This window comes from Oncorhynchus tshawytscha, linkage group LG03 (genome assembly GCF_018296145.1).
Source record: "Oncorhynchus tshawytscha isolate Ot180627B linkage group LG03, Otsh_v2.0, whole genome shotgun sequence".
NCBI classification, from domain to species: domain Eukaryota; kingdom Metazoa; phylum Chordata; class Actinopteri; order Salmoniformes; family Salmonidae; genus Oncorhynchus; species Oncorhynchus tshawytscha.
The window spans coordinates 13,044,833-13,064,688 of record NC_056431.1 but is presented as its reverse complement, the minus strand read 5'-3'; the positions used below and the strand labels follow the sequence as shown (position 1 = coordinate 13,064,688).

Sequence of the window (19,856 nt, the reverse complement as noted above, 5' to 3'; positions counted from 1 at the left end):
CCTTTGACAAGGTTTTGTTCTCAAATATGTTTACATTGGGGGATAGAATGGCCCACAATTCACCTTGCTGTCATAGATAGCTATACCTCTGGGATATAGACATGTGTATTTTAAACCAGCGTTTTGAATGCACATTTTGCCGTTCAGATCCCATAGAATCGGGTCGATGGAATCACAATCACCTTTTGGGGTAATGTTCAAGTGTTATTCGATTTATTTTATAGGCTTTTCCCTTTTATCTTCCTCATCCCTCTGTGTTGGTCTGTAGGACTGTCAGATGGAGCTGAACGACGAGGAGGGGCACCGCTGCTACCCGCTGGACGGCCACCTCCTCTGCCACGCCTGCCACCTGAAGCACATCGAGCCGGGCTGCGCCTCGCCCACCGCTGCCTCCTACCAGCACCAGTTTTAGGATCTAGTGCATGGTGCCACCAGGTGGCCCTCTGAACTAACTGCCAATAACCAACCACAACCAATCTGCCAAAAAAAATCTGTCTGTAATGGTTTGGATGATAATGTGTGCCTTTACTGTACATCTCTGATGTAAGTTATGTCTCTGTTAGGGTTAATTGTGCGATTTGTTGATTGATTGATTGCGTGTGTGGGAGTGTGCTTGTAAATTACCTGTTATTATTTTTTATGTAAAAATCCATTTCTCTATTGAAGACATTGTTTATTAGTTGTAAAGTGTTGAACTTTCATCTGACACGAATGTTAATAATCTGGAAATAACAAACTTTTTATTTGATATATATATATATATATATATATATATATTTAAATACCAATGCCAAAGCACAGTTATATTTTAATGACTTATACTTCATGTGCTTATGTGTAAATATCTTGATCTTCATTTTCCCCTTTGTGTGCCACCAATTTCAGTTGCTCAGTTTGAATCAATGTATTTGTAGATACTGATACAGTAGAAATAGTTTGCATGGCTTAATAGAGAAATTGCCCAATTTTGTTGTATGTCTCCGTGTGTGGGTTATGAAGGTGTGTTTACATGACATTTTATACTAGAAATGAATTGCTCATTTTAGCTAATATGCAGGCATTGTCTAGAAAGTCAAAGTTAGCAATTTAATACACAAACTGTACATGGTCCTGTATTATTCCATGTCAATGGGAATCATGTTGTATTAGTGTTACATTTCTATTGTTAAATGAACCCTGGATGTTCTGTTCCCAACACTGATACTGGGCTAATATTCCCACTGTCCTCTGTCACACACCACCCCTAGCATATACTTTCTATTGCATTATTAACCCAAATATGTTATGTCCGGGTCAACAATGTTTATAAATAAACCACCGAATGCCCTGAACCCATTTTGTTTTGCAGTGATAAAAAAGTGACTCTAAATGATTCTGTTTTAGTAAGCTTAGTCTATCATATTTCATGATTTATTATACAGTATTTATGCTTGTTTTTAACAATTCCCATGATCATTAATCATTTGTATTCCAGTGGCTTACTATATTTAAAAATGATTTGAGAGATGTCCATAAGAAATATATATATATATAAATGCATTGTAATAGCCTGTCAAATTGTCTGTCTCTTCTTCATGAAGAAGTAGCCTATATACAACAAAAGCTTTTGCACACCTGTAGTGGGTATATCTTTACACGGGTATTTAGGATAATCCAAATAAATGTAGGCCTAAAGGGGCAATCAGCAGTTGCAACGAAAACAAAGCCCTCTCCACCACTGTTTCAGTAAAAAATTGATAGATTGGGCTGGAGAAATGTAATTCCTATCCATAGTCATAGCTATGGATGCAAAATTCGTTTTTTCCATGTTTTGAGGTTATACAGTGTTTATTCACATTTACTTTTTTTCAAACATTGCGTAAAACAAGCTTATATATTTTGGTTCTGATGGGGAACGACAGTTAAAATACATTTATGAGTCATTTATAAATGATATTCTTCAATAATCAAGGGGTACAGAGCATTAATGTATGGATATAACAACTGCTGATTGTTATTTTAAGGCTATTGGGACACAAAAACATATGAATACAAAAGTTTGATCAACTGTAATATGAGCAGTAACGTTAGACCAGACAGCGCTGTTTTTTTAACAAACTCGCGGCAGTGCAGAATCAAATATGCAGTAGCCCATTGGCGAGGAAAAGGTCCGAATCAGAGGATCCGAGTCAGCCAAGAGTCGAACTCAATCAAACAATTTATGATAGTATCGAAACAAAGAATAAAGTCTTCCTTCATCATGACAACAAACAACCAATAGCTTAATCTTCGTAGAATATAAAGATCAGAGAAGATCCGGAATGAAAAAAGGACGAGCTAGCCAGGAGTCGAACCTAGAATCTTCTGATCCGTAGTCAGACGCGTTATCCATTGCGCCACTAGCCCGCTAAAATTGGTGTAAGAACTGTTGCCTTATAAAGTTATCATAAAATGAGGATTCGTAGAGTAATAGTGCGATTACTGAACTCTAACTTTGATCAAATAATGTATTTGTGTGTGCTACATAATAAGTAGCTGCCTGTACTTTATCATAGTTTGCAACTACGACGCTAATTGTCTGACCCTGGACGCGAATTCCGGTCCAGCCATAATATACAATGTGCGCATTCATTGGCACGTCACTATGTCAGACCTCCTCTAAAGATGGCGACCGCCTACGAGAAATTCAACCTGTAAGTCTTGAAAATATATATAGTTTTCAGTCTTTTATTTTCAGAAGCTAGCTAGTACAACTTTTCTGAAAAAAATGGCCATATTGTGATGAGAGAAAATTGCCGTAGGTGTACGTCTAGAGCTGGCTAGCAGATTATAAACTATTTAGCGAACGTTCAACAGCAATTACAGGCTGCAGTCATTCGTATGCGGGATTTGTTTCAGTTTACAGTATTGTAGATAGTTTACAGTTATGTCAATGATGTGTAGTTGTGTTGTCCGTAACAGTACTTATTTAGCCATCTGCCTTTCGATTTAATTGAGTGGTAGAATTCAATCGATCTTGTTGATGAAGCAGCTAGCTAGCTAAAAAATAGTTAGCTTAGCTGTTAACGTTAGTTAGCCCATTGAGCCAGCTAGTATGTGTGAGCTAGCTTGTGGTGACGTTAGCCACTATGTTGAGCTTTGCTAAATCAAGCCAATGGTTTGTTTCCCTTTGTATAAGGCGCGATTCACCATGCCAGATGTTCGTCTACCAAGGTCACTGATTTTGTATCTCTCTCCTCTGTGCCCACTCTCCCCCCTTAGGCACACTACCCCAGAGAAGTTTTACATTGAGGCATGTGATGACGGCTCCAATGATGTATTGTCCATTGACAGGGTGTCCACAGAAATGATCCTCACCGGTATGTTGAGTACGCTGTGTTTGTGCGCGTTCATCATGATATGATGACCAAAGTCCACATAATTGTATTTAACTAGGCATGTCAGGTAAGAACAAATTCTTATTTACAATGGCGGCCTACCAAAAGGCCTCCTGTGGGGATGAGATTAAAATGACATTTAATAAAAATATAAGCCAAAACACACATCACGATGAGAGAGTCAACTACATAAAGAGAGACCTAAGATGACACACAGCATGGTAGCAACACAAAGCAGGGTACAAACATTGTTGGGCACAGACAACCGCACAAAGGTCAAGAAGGTAGAAAAAACAATATACCATGCAAAGTAGCCACAACTGTCAGTAAGTGTCCATGATTGAGTCTTTGAATGAAGAGATTAAGATAACTGTCCAGTTTGAGTGTTTGTTGCAGCTCGTTCCAGTCCCTAGCTGCAGCGAACTGAAAAGATGAGCAAATGGTGGTTTGTGATCATAAAGGCAATGAAAAAATGATGTGGCTCAGTTGGTAGATCACTGTACTTGCAACAGCAGAGTTGTAAGGTTTGATCCCCATGGGAGACCAGTACAACAAAAAAATGAAAATAAATGCACTCATACGTCGCTCTGGATAAGCATGTCTGCTAAATTACTAAAATGTTGTTTTTTAATTAAAAAATTACTATTTGTCTCTGTCCCTCTAGTGAGGAAGGACATTCCTCTCCATGCGGTCACCAGGCCAATATGTGGGATCTTGGGAACTATCCGTCTGGTGGCAGGTACGTTCAATCTTGCACTCTTTCAACGTGAGTCAGTTCATACTCTCCAGTAAAATGATCCATTGAGAAGACTTTACCTGTGCATTACACACAAATGTTCTCAACAGGGAGAGTGTTTACTTTACCTGTGCTCCTCTGCCTACCCTCCACAGGCACGTACCTCATCGTTATCACAAAGAAGAAGAAGGTGGGTGACCTGTTGGGCCATGCCGTGTGGAAGGCTATGGACTTTGACGTTATCTCTTACAAGAAGACTGTGCTGCACCTGACAGACAACCAGGTAGGAAGGTGTGAGTTGGGGCCCCAGTACCAGCCCACAAGCACCCAAGCTCAACATGACTGTGGATGTTTCAGGCCAAGAAGAGAGTGTTTCACAATGATTCCTTGTTAATGACAGTGGGTTGTTTTGATGTGGATGTCAAAAAGCGTAGCCTGATGCTCTGGGTTATTTGCTAGCTGCAGAAGTCACTTTCCTTCACGACTGTATGTGACCAATAGGAAAGCAGCATATTGGACAGAGAATGCTAGGCGCTGACATAAATGCCCTGTGTTGAATTGGCTATGGAGCCAGTCAACGACAGACCGTGTGTCTGTAGACAGTCGAGTGTATGTGAAGGGCAAAGCTGTCTCTCAGTCAGAGAACGAGACCCCTTCTCACAGACAGAACAAGTACTGCTTTCAGACTGTATCATCATCATGTAGCTGTTACAAGAACACTCTGTTCTGTCCCCAAGTCTAGACAAGTGTTTCTCTATTAGTGGGCATCTCTATGTTGGATTCAAGTTGAATTACTGTTGGAGGAAATGTTATTTATAGTATTTCAGTTTAGATTCCTTGTATATATTATTTTAGAAATATAGTGGTCATCTGATACTTTCTAACCACCGTTCCACCTAACTTCTGTTTTGCTTTCCTTCTTCAACCTGCCTCCTGACCCATCTTTAACCTCTGACCCCATCAGATGCAGGACAACAAAGCCTTCCTGTCCATGATCAACAGTGTTCTGCTCACAGACGGCTTCTACTTTGCTACAGACTACGACCTGACCCACACTCTGCAGAGACTTGCCAACACCAGTCCTGAGTTCCAGGAGATGAGCCTGCTGGAAAGGGTGAGAGAATGAGGGGATGGATATACAGTGGGGCAAAAAACTATTTAGTCAGCCACCAATTGTGCAAGTTCTCCCACTTAAAACGATGAGAGAGGCCTGTAATTTTCATCATAGTTACACTTCAACTATGACAGACAAAATGAAGAAAAAAATCCAGAAAATCACATTGTAGGATTTTTAATGAATTTATTTGCAAATTATGGTGGAAAATAAGTATTTGGTCACCCACAACCAGCAAGATTTCTGGCTCACACAGACCTGTAACTTCTTCTTTAAGAGGCTCCTCTGTCCTCTACTTGTTACCTGTATTTATGGCACCTGTTTGAACTTGTTATCAGTATAAAAGACACCTGTCCACAACCTCAAACAATCACACTCCAAACTCCACTATGGCCAAGACCAAAGAGCTGTCAAAGGACACCAGAAACAAAATTGTAGACCTGCACCAGGCTGGGAAGACTGAATCTGCAATAGGTAAGCAGCTTGGTTTGAAGAAATCAACTGTGGGAGCAATTATTAGGAAATGGAAGACATACAAGACCACTGATAATCTCCCTCGATCTGGGGCTCCACGCAAGATCTCACCCCGTGGGGTCAAAAAAATGATCACAAGAACGGTGAGCAAAAATCACAAAACCACATGGGGGGGACCTAGTGAATGACCTGCAGAGAGCTGGGACCAAAGTAACAAAGCCTACCATCAGCAAGGGCATTGAAGATGAAACGTGGCTGGGTCTTTCAGCATGACAATGATCCCAAACACACTGCCCGGGCAACGAAGGAGTGGCTTCGTAAGAAGCATTTCAAGGTCCTGGAGTGGCCTAGCCAGTCTCCAGATCTCAACCCCATAGAAAATCTTTGGAGGGAGTTGAAAGTCCGTGTTGCCCAGCAACAGCCCCAAAACATCACTGCTCTAGAGGAGATCTGCATGGAGGTATGGGCCAAAATACCAGCAACAATGTGTGAAAACCTTGTGAAGACTTACAGAAAACGTTTGACCTCTGTCATTGCCAACAAAGGGTATATAACAAAGTATTGAGATCAACTTTTGTTATTGACCAAATACTTATTTTCCACCATAATTTGCAAATAAATTCATAAAAAATCCTACAATGTGATTTTCTGGATTTTTTTTCTTCTCCTTTTTGTCTGTCATAGTTGAAGTGTACCTATGATGAAAATTACAGGCCTCTCTCATCTTTTTAAGTGGGAGAACTTGCACAATTGGTGGCTGACTAAATACTTTTTGCCCCACTGTGTGTGTGTGTGTGTGTGTGTGTGTGTGTGTGTGTATATGTGTGTATATATGTGTGTGTGTATATGTGTGTGTGTGTGTGTGTGTATATGTGTGTGTGTATATATATATATTTATATATATATATAGTTGAAGTTGGAAGTTTACATTCACCTTACCCAAATACATTTTAAACTCAGTTTTTCACAATTCCTGGCATTTAATCCAAGTAAAAATTCTCTGTCTTAGGTCAGTTTGGACCACCACTTTATTTTAAGAATGTGAAATGTCAGAATAATAAGAGAGATTTATTTCAGATTTTATTTCTTTCATCACATTCCCAGTGGGTCAGAAGTTTACATACACTCAATTAGTGTTTGATAGCATTGCCTTTAAATTGTTTAACTTGGGTCAAACGTTTTGAGTAGCCTTCCACAAGCTTCCCACAATCAGTTGGGTGAATGTTGTCCCATTCCTCCTGACAGAGCTGGTGTAACTGAGTCAGGTTTGTAGTCCTCCTTGTTCACACACGCTTTTTCAGTTGTGCCCACACATTTTTATATGGGATTGAGGTCAGGGCTTTGTGATGGCCACTCTAATACCTTGACTTTGTTGTCCTTAAGCCATTTTGTCACAACTTTGCAAGTATGCTTGGGGTCATTGTCCATTTGGAAGACCCATTTGCGCCCAAGCTTTAACTTCCTGACTTGATGTCTTGAGATGTTGCTTCCAATATCCACATAATTTTCCTACCTCATGATGCCATCTATTTTGTGAAGTGCACCAGTCCCTCCTGCAGCAAAGCACCCCCACAACATGATGCTGCCACCCCCGTGCTTCGCGGTTGGGATGGTGTTCTTCGGCTTGCAAGCCTCCCCCTATTTTCCTCCAAACATAACGATGGTCATTATGACCAAACAGTTATAATTTGTTTCATTCGACCAGAGGACATTTCTCCAAAAAGTACAATCTTTGTCCCCATGTGCAGTTGCAAACCGTAGTCTGTCTTTTTATATGGCGGTTTTGGAGCAGTGGCTTCTTCCTTGCTGAGCGGTGATTCGGGTTATGTCTATAGGACTCGTTTTTACTGTGGATATAGGTACTTTTGTACCCGTTTCCTCCAGCATCTTCACAAGTTCCTTTGCTGTTGTTCTGGTATTGATTTGCACGTTTATCTCTAGGAGACAGAACGCGTCTCCTTCCTGAGCAGTATGACGGCTGCGTGGTCCCATGGTGTTTATACTTGCGTACTATTGTTTGTACAGATGAACGTGGTACCTTCAGGCGTTTGGATATTGCTCCCAAGGATGAACCAGACTTGTTGAGGTCTACAATTTTTTTCTTTCTGAGGTCTTGGCTGATTTCTTTGGATGTTCCTATGATGTCAAACAAAGGCACTGAGTTTGAAGGTAGGCCCTGAAATACATCCACAGGTACACCTCCAACTGACTCAAATTATGTCAATTAGCCTATCAGAAGCTTCTAAAGCCATGACATCACTTTCTGGAATTCTCCAAGCTATTTAAAGGCACAGTCAACTCAGTGTATGTAAACTTCTGACCCACTGGAATTGTGATACAGTGAAATAATCAGTCTGTAAACAATTATTGGAAAAATGACTTGTTTCATGCACAAAGTAGATGTCCTACCTGACTTGCCAAAACTTTAGTTTGTTAACAAGAAATTCATGGAGTGGTTGAAAAAAAAGAGTTTTAATGACTCCAACCTAAGTTTATGTAAACTTCTGACTTCAACTGTATGAGGGAGGACAATAATGTAAAAACATGTTTCCATTTGGAGATACAGTCATGAAAACACGAGTAATGTGTTTGTACTTGTGTCCTGTCCAGATGCAGACATTTCCTATGCAGGGCATGTGGGAACAAGTTGAATGGTATGATAAAGATGTGTTGTTTTCTTGCCCTCATTTTAGGCAGATCAGCGGTTTGTGTGGAATGGTCACCTGTTGAGAGAATTCCTGCCACAGCCAGAGGTAAGGACAGAGCTGACACATGTTAAAACCACTTGTGTTAAATATAAAATGAATATGTTCCAGTACAGATCTTATGATCTTTCTAAACTGCATTGTCTCTGTTCTTCTCTTGACAGCTGCACAGGTTTGCTTTCCCAGTTGTCCACGGCTGTATCCTTTCAGGTTTTTTTATTTGTTACAAACTCCAGATGAAGACTTTTCCCTCCTTTTCAATTCTCATAAACAGGAAGACCTCATTACCACTTCCTGTAAGACAACAGATATTACCCATGTGAGATGTCATTCACGGGGCGGTTGTTTAGAGTGAATGAACTGTTAAACAGCATTGCAGTTTAAACCCTGTATTCTGTCATTGGTTGGAAATCTACCCTCTGTGATGGGAGCACACTAGATCACATGGTCATTTTTACGTTCATATTGGGGTTTGGCGGCCTGAGTGACTGGATGTAAAGCCCATTACTCTGGATTAGTCTTGTCATTCTTTTCCCTGAGAAAAACTTAAACTGTTTGACAGACCATGAATATCAATAGAAGTTAACTTGCGGTTTTCATCTTTAGCCACAAGGGGGAGCTAGAGATTCATATACGTCGCATTATAATTGGGAAATTAGGGATATTGTATTCACAGACAATGAATGGAAAGTGGATCCATTGACATATTGTGATGGAGCCCACGTTTCTAAGCATCACAGCAGGCCCAACTCCAAAATATTTTCTGAAAAGGAGGCAGAGAAAGGTTGAATTCAGGAGGTAAAGTTAGGCTTTAAAGGTTAAGACCGTATTATCCCTAACCATGTGTTGTCCAGTCATCGTTATGAAGTCCTGCTGCATCAATGGGAAGATCTTTGACTGGAACATCATCTCCAGGCGGAGCTGCTTCAGGGCTGGAGTACGTTACTACGTCAGAGGTGACTGACTCCACATCCACCAGCACGTCTAACTGGAGCTTTCTGACTAGAGCAGGGATGATGGACAATCTTTTCCACAGTGGACCGGTGTGGGTGCAGGGGTTTTTGTTCCAGCCAAACAGTAATACATACAGTACCAGTCAAAAGTTTGGACACGCCTACTCTTTCAAGGGGTTTTCCTTATTGTAGAATAATAGTGAAGACATCAAAACTATGAAATAACACACATGGGATCATGTAGTAACCAAAGAAGTGTTCAACAAATTCAAAATATATTTTAGATTCTTCAAAGTAGCCACCCTTTGCCTTGATGACAGCTTTGCACGCTCTTGGCATTCTCTCAACCAGCTTCATGAGGACTGCTTTTCCAACAGTCTTGAAGGAGTTCCCACATATGCTGAGCACTTGTTGGGTGCTTTTCCTTCACTCTGCAGTCCAACTATCTAAATTGGGTTGAGGTCGGGTGATTGTGGAGGACAGGTCATCTGATGCAGCACTCCATCACTCTCCTTCTTGGTCGAATAGCCCTTACACAGCCTGGAGGTGTGTGTTGGGTCATTGTCCTGTTGAAAAACAAACGATAGTCCCACTAAGCGCAAACCAGATGGGATGGAGTATCGCTGTAGAATGCTGTGGTAGCCATGCTGGTTAAGTGTGCCTTGAATACTAAATAAATCACTGACAGTGTCACCAGCAAAGGACCATCACACCTCCATGCTTCACGGTGGGAACCACACATGCAGAAATCATCCTTTCACCTATTCTGTGTCTCACAAAGACGGCGGTTGGAACCAAAAATCTCAAATTTGGACTCATCAGACCAAAGGACAGATTTCCACCGGTCTAATGTCTATTGCTTGTGTTTCTTGGCTCAAGCATGTCTCCTCCTTATTGATGTCTTTTAGTAGTGGTTTCTTTGTAGCAATTTGACCATGAAGGCCTGATTCACCCGGTGTCCTCTGAACAGTTTACGTTGAGATGTGTCTGTTACTTGAACTCTGAAGTATTTATTTGGGCTGCAATTTCTGAGGCTGTTAACTCTAATGAATTTATCCTCTGCAGCAGAGGTAACTCTGGGTCTTCTTAATTTCCTTACCTGTGGCGGTCCTCATGAGAGCCAGTTTCATCATAGCAATTTTCCGTATTGACTGCCCTTCATGTCTTAAAGTAATGTTGGACTGTCGTTTCTCTTTGCTTAACTGAGCTGTTCTTGCCATAATATGGACTTGGTCTTTCACCAAATAGAGCTATATTCTGTATACCACCCCTGCTTTATCACAACACAACCGATTGGCTCTTTTAAGAAGGAAAGAAATTCCGCAAATTAACTTTCAACAAGGCACACCTGTTATTTGAAATGCTTTCCAGGTGATGAAGCTGGTTGAGAGAATGACAAGGCTGTGCAAAGCTGTCAAAGTACGTTTTTTGTTTGTTTGCAGGGATGTTCTAAATGTTTTACTGGTTCCCTGAAAGTTTTCTTGTTAGGTTTTATTAACATTCTGAGCAAATATTTCAATAGGGCTTTTAACACTGCTATCTTAGTTTGGGTTAACTGTTTTGTGCACAGATGTGACACATGGAAATTCATATGCTTAGGCATTAATCATTCAAACTTTTTTATATTTTTTATTGTGGCATGGCGTCAGTGAGATTCAACCCTATGCTCTTCTGTTCTCGATCCATGGAATTAGTCCACTGCGCCACCAGGATGGAGCTAGCATGCCATATATTTTTCTAACAAATACAAAATTGTTCATTTGAGTTTAGAATTATTCCCAATGTTAAACCACTTGGAGAACATTCCTAGAACATTACAAACATTGAAAGTCAATGTAACCATGTTTGAACTTTTAGTAAATGTTCTGTTAAGGTAATGAAATGCCAAGTAAATAACATTATTATATATATATCTTAAATGTGCTGAGAATGTTCCAAAGCAATGAACTATCCTGCACCATTCCCAGATAGTTGTGGGAAGATGTTTTGCTAAATAACCATAGGACATCCACACTCTCACTAAGCTCTAAGAAACATATGGTTCTCAGAATGTTATATGCTAACTGGGTCTTCAATCAATATTTTGATTAGTGGAATCAGGTTTTTTACAGCTGGGTTGGAACAAAACCCTGCACACACTCCAGCCCTTTGCAGATAATATTGGCCTGTCCACTTCTTTATATTTTTACTGTCAAACACTCCTCACTCAGATGGATCATTACATAATGTCTATTTGGTCCATCAGGCATTGACTCAGAGGGTCATGCAGCTAACTTTGTGGAGACGGAGCAGATTGTCCAGTACAGCGGGGGCAAGGCCTCATTCGTACAGACCCGAGGCTCCATCCCCTTCTACTGGTCCCAAAGACCCAACCTCAAGTACAAACCAAAACCTCAGATCAGTAAAACCATCAACCATGTAAGCTACCTGTTAAAATATTCATATCATTTTTCATATTCAATGTTTAAATGTAAAAACATTTTAATGTACAGTAGTAGTAGTCATTTAAATACAGTAGAGGTATGTGATATTGAGTATTACTATACTGAGTCAAGTCTTTCTTACCTTTTATTGTCCTGCTTTCACAGCTGGATGGCTTCCAAAGGCATTTTGACTCGCAGATCATCATTTATGGAAAGCAAGTGATTTTAAATCTGATCGACCAGAAAGGCTCAGAGAAACAATTGGAACAGGCCTTTGACAAAATGGTGTCCAGCTTGGGCAACGGCATGGTCAAGTAAGGACTATAAGCTTTTCCCCATCATTCATTCTGCTCCCACTTTGCCCGTCTTCTTCTAACGTCATTCATGTCTAATTTTTTTTTTAGGGGTGAACATTCTGTCTAAAGCCATGGAACTCCAAATAACCCCTTAAAGAAAATGATTTAATTGGATTTTACATACCTTTCTCCCTGTACCGTGCACCTCTAGGTACATAGCGTTTGACTTCCACAAGGAATGCAGTCGGATGAGGTGGCATCGCCTGCAGATCTTAGTCGATATGGTGACAGAGATGCAGGATGAGTATGGGTAAGTATTTAGTCTGCATGGTCGTGAGATGAGTTTGTGTACTGTGTGTACTGTGTGTTCATCTCCGTCTGTGGTTTGCTGATTTGTTTTGGGACAAATGTTATTGTAATATCAAATAGGAATCAAATTGTTTGATTGGTTGTTCAGGTACTTCCTGGTTGATGTGGATGGGAACGTTCTGGTGCAACAGGAAGGGATGTTCCGCAGTAACTGCATGGACTGTCTGGACCGTACCAACGTCATCCAGAGTCTGCTGGCACGACGCTCACTGCAGTCGCAGCTGGAGGTGGGAACCACCAACCAGACATGTCCAATATATAGACACTCCCACTAGTTCTAGACACTTCTACCACATCCATCTTAACCACAGGTGTCAAACTCATTCCACGGAGGGCCAAGTGGAAGCAGGTTCTCTAATCCCTTGTACTTGATTGATGAATTTAGGTCACTGATTAGTAATGAACTCCCCTCACCTGGTTGTCTAGGTCTTACTTGAAAGGAAAAACCAAAAACCAGCAGACACTAGGCTGTCCATGGAATGAGTTTCACATTCCTGATCTATACACTTTCACCACATCTAGACTCACTCTCTCTGTGTCTTTGACATAATGAGTAATGTCATGTTCCTCCGTGTTCTACCTCAGGAGTTTTAGTTTTACTGTTCAATAAAAGTGTAGACGTAGCCTCCCCTTTTACATTCTGTAAAAACAATGGTAAAAATCTTAATGGAAACTACATTTTATGAGGAGCTCGTCCATTTTGACCTAACATAGACCTTTTGACTTGACAAAGTCATACGTTTCACAACTTACATTACCTTGACTCACTTGACCCATATTTGCAAATGAGCAACAAACCGACATAACAGAGACGGGGAAAACCCAAACTCTATGTTGAAGGCCTCTGACTAAAGCTGCTGTCTCTGTGGACTTTGACTGTGGGTTGTTTAGTTATCTGACCCTATGTGGGCTGTTTTAGTTGACTGTGGGCTGTTTAGTTATCTGACCCTATATGTGCTGTTTTAGTTGACTGTGGGCTGTTTAGTTATCTGACCCTATGTGGGCTGTGAAAAGGTCAGGTCTCATCTCACCCAGGTACAATAAATACTTTAGGTACCATTGTGTTTTTTATTAAACAGTTTTAGCACTGTGGGTTAAACTGTCATTGAAACATCTATTAATAGTGTAGTAAGGCTGCTAGTTGACCCACAGGGTGACGAAGGTGAAGTTGCATCAAGGTCTTTCGGGTAAACAACAGTGCTGAATCTGATTGCGACCACCTTGGTTCCGCCTTGCCCCCCCTGTAGTCAGGCCACTGCAGTATCTCACCACACATCTTTGTTTATCTGCAGCGACTGGGAGTTCTCCACATGGGCCAGAGGATTGAAGATCAGGCCGACTTCGAGAAGATCTACAAAAATGGTGATCCTCAGCTGAAATCTACATACTTTCCTACCCCTCTGCCAGCACGAGCACAGCAGTGTCTTCCTTATGAGATTATTCCAACACTTTGGTTTAACATGATTGAAATCCTCCCCTTTTTCCACTGACTAAATCTGTTTTTTTCTTCTCTTTCTTCCTCTCCCTCTCTCACCCTTGCTGGCTGCAGCGTGGGCAGACAATGCCAATGCGTGTGCCAAGCAGTATGCTGGCACAGGGGCCTTGAAGACAGACTTCACAAGGTGAGAGAGAAGGGCTCACGTGTTTCTTGCTATTCTGGTGATTAGCAAACTAAGGCACAGGACTAGCTCTCTTCATAGAAACGCACTCCATTCCATCAGGAAGTCACTGAGTTCACCTGGCTGTAGGAGGATATTATGGATTCCAATAGAACTTGTCCATTATAGAATGACAGAGAACTAGTTGTCTTTCTGCTGGCACAGTACCATCCCACTGTCAGTCACACCCATGAAGTTGGCCATGCATTATTGGCTATGAACCACATCAAAACATCCTACTGGATGTTGGTGCCCTAAGAACAGGGATGTTCTGCTTGTGATTTTTGTGATAACCAGGAAGACAACTCTGAGTAAGAGTGTGCTCAATGAAAGGGTGGAGGATGACGATGATGATGATTATTTGTAGTATGTGTGAGAGATGATTATGACAGGGATGACTGAAGCGTTGCTCATGTCTCAGAACAGGGAAGAGGACACAATGGGGGCTGGTGATGGACGGCTGGAACTCCATGATCAGATACTACAAGAACAACTTCTCAGACGGCTTCAGACAGGTGTGTCTAGTGTGCGCCAGTTATTAGTCATGTTTTGTAAATCCTTGACGTGTGTGTGTGTGTGGTAAATGATAATTGAGACATCTCTCCTGATCATCAGGACTCTATTGATCTGTTCCTGGGTAACTATGCCATTGATGAGGCAGACATGACCACACCCCTTCACGAGACCAAAGACTGGAAGTTCCTCACGGTGAGATCTGATTGGCTAGGCTTGATCAGTGCTATGTATACTGATAGGCTACAATATGTGTTGGTTTCAGTCACAAGCGGTAGATTGAGATTCCGTTATCTTATTTAACTCCTGTTTCCCCTCTCCCCCTCTAGTTGCCCATTATCATGGTTGTGGCATTTTCCATGTGTATCATCTGCCTCCTCATGGCTGGTAAGACAGCAGTGGACTCTCTTGTCAATTCTGCATTGAATCCTAATAGGGGCATGGAATTTATTTGAAAATTCTAGTTACACCTGCTCTGATCTCAAGTTAAGATTTGGTCCATAAACACATTTTGCAGTACTTAATTTTACAATACTGTTTCTACTTGTACTGACTAGGCAAGTATGTGCTATCAATGGGAACTTTTTCGGTACTTAGTTATTACCCGTAGTGACCGTGTGTGTGTGTGTGTGTGTGTGTGTGTCCCCTCAGGTGACACGTGGACGGAGACCCTGGCGTATGTGCTGTTCTGGGGCACAGCTAGCTTCGTGACGGCTGGCGTCATCCTCTTCAACGGTCGGGAGTTTGTAGACTCTCCCAAGCTGGTCCAGAAGGAGAAGATGGACTGAATGTGTGCGTGTGGAAAGCAGCTACGCCCCACAGACTTCTCCTCTTCATCCCACTCTTCTTCATCATCGTTCCCTCAGCATCAGCGGGCCTGGAGCCTGTACTGATTACTGATCCAACGGCAAGAGGAGGAGGAGGAGGATGGGGTGAGAGAAAGGCCAGGTGTATGATGTAGGGCTGTGAAGCATACAGGGACTCGCTCTGCACTGGCCTGCTGCTGTCCACACCACTAAGCACATTGTTTGGACTGGGGCTGGGGAAGATCCCTAACCTTGTCCATAGACTGACTGTATAAGCTGAAAACTGTCTGATTTTATGATACAATACCCCACTACAGTAACACAGTTACCCTTCTGCACGGAATGCATATGAACGGACACTGGCACTGCTGTTGTTGCCATAGCAACCTTGACACGGGAACTACTTTTTCAAAAATCTTGCCCTTTTTGTCGTTGTTTTTATTGATTTGTCGCCTTCTAGCTACATCATGTCATATTTTCTCTGTTGGTTGCCATATTGTTTGTGTTATTGCCCCTGAAGGGTTGACCTGAACGTGGTGTCTTAGTGTGATAGCCACTGGCACCCAATATGTCAGCTGTCTGACGGCCCAGCCCAAGCCATGATCCCAAAACTAGCTCACCAATAGTCATGGAGAGAATGTGCTAGCTGGCCAATAGGCAGGAAGAGAACGTGCTAGCTGGCCAGTGATTGGGGAGAGAATTTTCTAGCTGGCCAACAGTCAGCTAGAGAATGTGCTAGCTGGCCAATAGTTGGGGAGAGAATGGGACGAACTGTTTCAATAGGGAACTTTAGTTATGGTGTCCCACCACCATTAATGCCATTGTAACTGGCCATACTATTCTCAATCACTGCACTTCTGAGTGCACAGACAGACCCTCAAAGGGTTTCACATGAGGATTCCTCTGAGATGTGACGAGAGGAATGTTTGTCTGTCTGGCTGTCTAGTCTTCCCAGGGATGGAAAGCTTCATGAAACAGCTGGAAAGACAAATCCTCATTAGTTTCTGACAACTAAAAGGTGTGAGAGAGCATCAAACTATATACTATAGTGAGTAGGATCTGTCTTTGACCAGTAGACTGCGAGGCCCAGACCTAGGCTAATAATGAAGCATGGATTTAAAGGTCCAAATGCAGCCATTTTTATATCGATATCAAATTATTTCTGGGTAACCGCTAAGTACCTTACTGTTATTGTTTTCAATTAAAATGGTCGAAAAGAAAATAATTGTCTGGGAATGGTTTTAGGGGAGGGGTAAACTGAACTAGCTGTTATTGGCAGAGGTTTGGAAATCTTTCTTATTAATTTATTAACTAATTTTTACCGTCGGGTGATGTCACCAGGCAGGTCAAAACTCCATCCCACCAACACAGGCTGAAATTTCAGGCAGTCTTTTCTAACACTAGAAGAGCATTATTATTTCCCAGTGTTATTTCAACCTGGTAATATATATTAATCATGGGAAAATATAGTTTTTGACTGAACTGGGCATTTAAACGAACCAAAGTCTCATGGGGCATTGGGGATTTTAAATGCCACTTGTCCCCTATGACAATTTCTTTGTTTTAGTGTGTCTCTGGATGGGAATGTGAACTGTTGCTCACTCTCACACAATCTTTCTCTATATTATTTACCCTTTGATTATTGGCTGTTCTGTAGCACTAGCCCCAAGTCAAATTATGCTGCCTTATGACAGGTAAGAGACGGGGTGTTTAGTAGCAGGATTGGGGCCAATTCCATATAAATTCAATTCAGGAAGTAAAATCCAATTCACAATTGTATTCTCATTGAAAAGCATTGAGAACATGTTTAATTGGAATAGGAATTTCAGTTTACTTCCTGAATTGAAATTAAATTGAGCCCAACCCTGGTGTATAGTGTACATAATCATTACAGGATCACACTTACCTTACCTGCTGTCAGAGTGGCACCTGCTGATCTGAGAATGTTAAAGTATGTAATATTAAATTGATTATATTGCCGCTTATGTGTCTTTCCACTTCAACTGTAGTGGTACAAAACGACAATGAGAATATGTATGTCCTATAACTTTAAATGTAGTGGTCCAATAATACATTGGGGTATGGTTACTATGATGAAGCATAAGTTGGTTATTATGCTTCTCAAAGCTACATATTGAAATGGCTCATTTGCTGTAGCTATAACCCTTGGTATACATAGGATGCCATGCAAATGGACAACAGTACATTCCGCTGTGCATTATCAGCCATAAGCCTATCAAATACAAGAAGCGGCCAGCATAGTGTCTCTTGCTGATCTGTGTTTTTAAACAGATGATTTAGGTGCCATGTTAACCTAGATACAATTTCATGTAATGACAAATCATTGTATGCTTGTAAGAATGATGTGCTATTTAAGCTGAGTCATGTTTGAGCGGTTTTAGACAAATATTTTTGGTTTGACTGCTTTACCAATGAAAATGGGTTGCTACTGTTGGCTCAATGCAGTAATAAGAAAACAAGCTGGACCAGTTTTAATTGTTTTCTAGGCCTATATTATTGTCACTTGTTTTGTTTATCAGAGGATTTAATTTGGGGGTGTTATTTTCCAGGATTTTAATTTGTTATTTTGTTTTTTTGTCACTTAAAACATTGTGTCCAAGAATGTGTAATAAATGTGTCATCAGTCATTCTGTTCCATTTCCTAATATTGTTCTATAGAAATTGATATTTTACACAAAATGTAGCATATTTATTGTCCATAGTGTGTTCTGGTTAAGTTTCAAGTGACAATATGGAAAATACTATTGGTACCGTAATAAAAATCAATTTCCTTTAGGAGGTAGTTTATGAATGTGTGTAGCAGTCCATTTGAGCAAGTGTATTCTTTATTAGATAATGGTTAATCATTGTCTGATTTCTTTTCAGAAAACAACAGAACTGCCCTTAACTATTTTCTTGGAAGTTTTTCCCTAGGTGGCATAGTGCCACAAAGTGGTACCCACCCTTACTAGTGCTGGTACACAACAGAAAGTAGTTTAATTTTTGAACAAAATGTTCATACTTTAGTTTGAGGATGTGCATATACAGCCTGCTCTTGGTGTTATTCCCTCCATCTATGATGCACTGAGGCACAGTATGTCAGTATGTTGATTTTATTAGGATCCACATTAGAGCTGACCCCATGACGAAAGCTAGTCTACCTGGGGTCTGACACTTAACAAAAAAGACATTAGACATTAAGAAACATTGACAAGTAGACATTAGAGACATTTAAAATACCTGAAAGGTCACATTTAACAGTTAATTTTCATATTGAGTGATCAATCTCATTAGAATGTTCTCTTGAATTTTAACGTGCTTTTCCCTTGAAATGTCAACCAACTATCACAAATAATTGTATATTTAAAAAAAAAAAAATGGTGTCCGCCACACAATTTAGTTTTCATTGCATTTCAAAGGCAGTAGGCTATACTTTTTCGTGTGACTGTTACAAATGTTGAATAAGTCATTTGTATATTTCACAATATGTGATACTGTGTTGCAGAGTCAATAGTGTTTCGGCGTTGCCGTCATTGTAGTATAATTAAACGTAGACAGCGAAAATGATTTTGCCATTAGCAGGACCGCAGATATTGAGAAGAGTGCGATGCAAGACATCGCTCTCACACAGTCACACAGTATCTGCATGTGCACAGGTTCCCTTCGCAGCGTGGAAGTTGAGCCTTGCGTTTCAACACTCTCTTTGAGTTGTTGCGGAAATTGACCCACTATGCTGTTTATTTTTCTGCATCTATGTCACATTGCTGAGACTAACTTTAATGTGTAATGTTTTATCTGCTGAGGAGTAGGATAGCAGATGTAACAGATATACCAGCCACCTCACCCTTCTCTTTATCCAAGCTGTGATGAAAGCTGTGATAAACAGACACAGATGCTCTCGCCGTAACGTTAACAGAACGCATGTGTAACGTTACTGGAATACTAGCTAGCTCACAGTGTCATTTGCTCCCGCCTGCGGAGCACCTGCCCTTGCCGTAACGTTAAACTGCTAGATAGCAGAGTGCGGCAGGCGGGGGCGAAGGACACTCCCGTTGTCTTAGCTAGCTAGCTGCTGGTGTCGCTCCCGCTGTGTACCTGTGTTAAAACAGCCATCTGGAGCGTCTGAGCAGTTGGCTTCTGAGCCCTCACCCGCTGATTCTACTTTGGTCTGACACACTACAAGATGTCCGGAAAGAACCAGGCAGATGTGTCCATGTCCAGAGTTTTATTCTCTTAGTCAAAAACACACACACACACACACACACACACACACACACACACACACACACACACACACACACACACACACACACACACACACACACACACACACACACACAGTGATTTTTGTGGTTTCTATAGAAGAATAGAACTAAACATGCATATTGGGGCTCCTGAGGGGTGGGGTCTAAGGCACTACTTCTCAGTGCTAGAGACGTCACTACAGACTCTG

At 41.2% G+C, this 19,856-nt stretch overlaps 2 protein-coding genes and 1 non-coding gene across 3 annotated transcripts in view; 2 read left to right on the top strand and 1 right to left on the bottom strand.

The window, feature by feature from the left end:
• Positions 1-1,552, top strand: part of LOC112227878 (Wilms tumor protein 1-interacting protein-like) — a 35,500-nt gene extending 33,948 nt beyond the window's left edge. Inside the window, exon 8 of the mRNA XM_042309949.1 lies at positions 269-1,552. Coding sequence (XP_042165883.1) covers positions 269-412 — 144 coding nt within the window. The 3' untranslated portion in view covers positions 413-1,552. The remainder of the gene's footprint in view (positions 1-268) is intronic.
• A 760-nt stretch (positions 1,553-2,312) lies between these two features.
• Positions 2,313-2,385, bottom strand: trnar-acg. Its single transcript has one exon. It is a non-coding gene; the product is annotated as a tRNA-Arg (tRNA).
• Positions 2,386-2,518: 133 nt separating this feature from the next.
• On the top strand, positions 2,519-18,051 carry LOC112227886 (phosphatidylinositol-3-phosphatase SAC1-B). Its single transcript, XM_024392866.2, has 18 exons — positions 2,519-2,672; positions 3,241-3,338; positions 4,021-4,095; positions 4,248-4,375; positions 5,057-5,206; positions 8,374-8,433; positions 8,550-8,583; positions 9,240-9,341; positions 11,584-11,756; positions 11,927-12,075; positions 12,269-12,367; positions 12,515-12,653; positions 13,719-13,788; positions 13,976-14,048; positions 14,506-14,599; positions 14,700-14,792; positions 14,927-14,984; positions 15,249-18,051. Exons 1-18 carry the CDS (start codon positions 2,644-2,646, stop codon positions 15,383-15,385), a joined length of 1,761 nt encoding a protein of 586 aa, XP_024248634.1. The 5' UTR covers positions 2,519-2,643; the 3' UTR covers positions 15,386-18,051.
• The last annotated feature ends 1,805 nt before the right edge of the window (positions 18,052-19,856 follow it).

Bases quoted from the DNA above. Each gene is read 5' to 3' on its own strand.
- LOC112227886 (XM_024392866.2), top strand. From the start codon at position 2,644: ATGGCGACCGCCTACGAGAAATTCAACCT. The intron at 12,368-12,514 runs GTAAGTATTTAG...TTGGTTGTTCAG, and splicing joins GAGATGCAGGATGAGTATGG to GTACTTCCTGGTTGATGTGG. The intron at 14,793-14,926 runs GTGAGATCTGAT...CTCCCCCTCTAG, and splicing joins AAGACTGGAAGTTCCTCACG to TTGCCCATTATCATGGTTGT.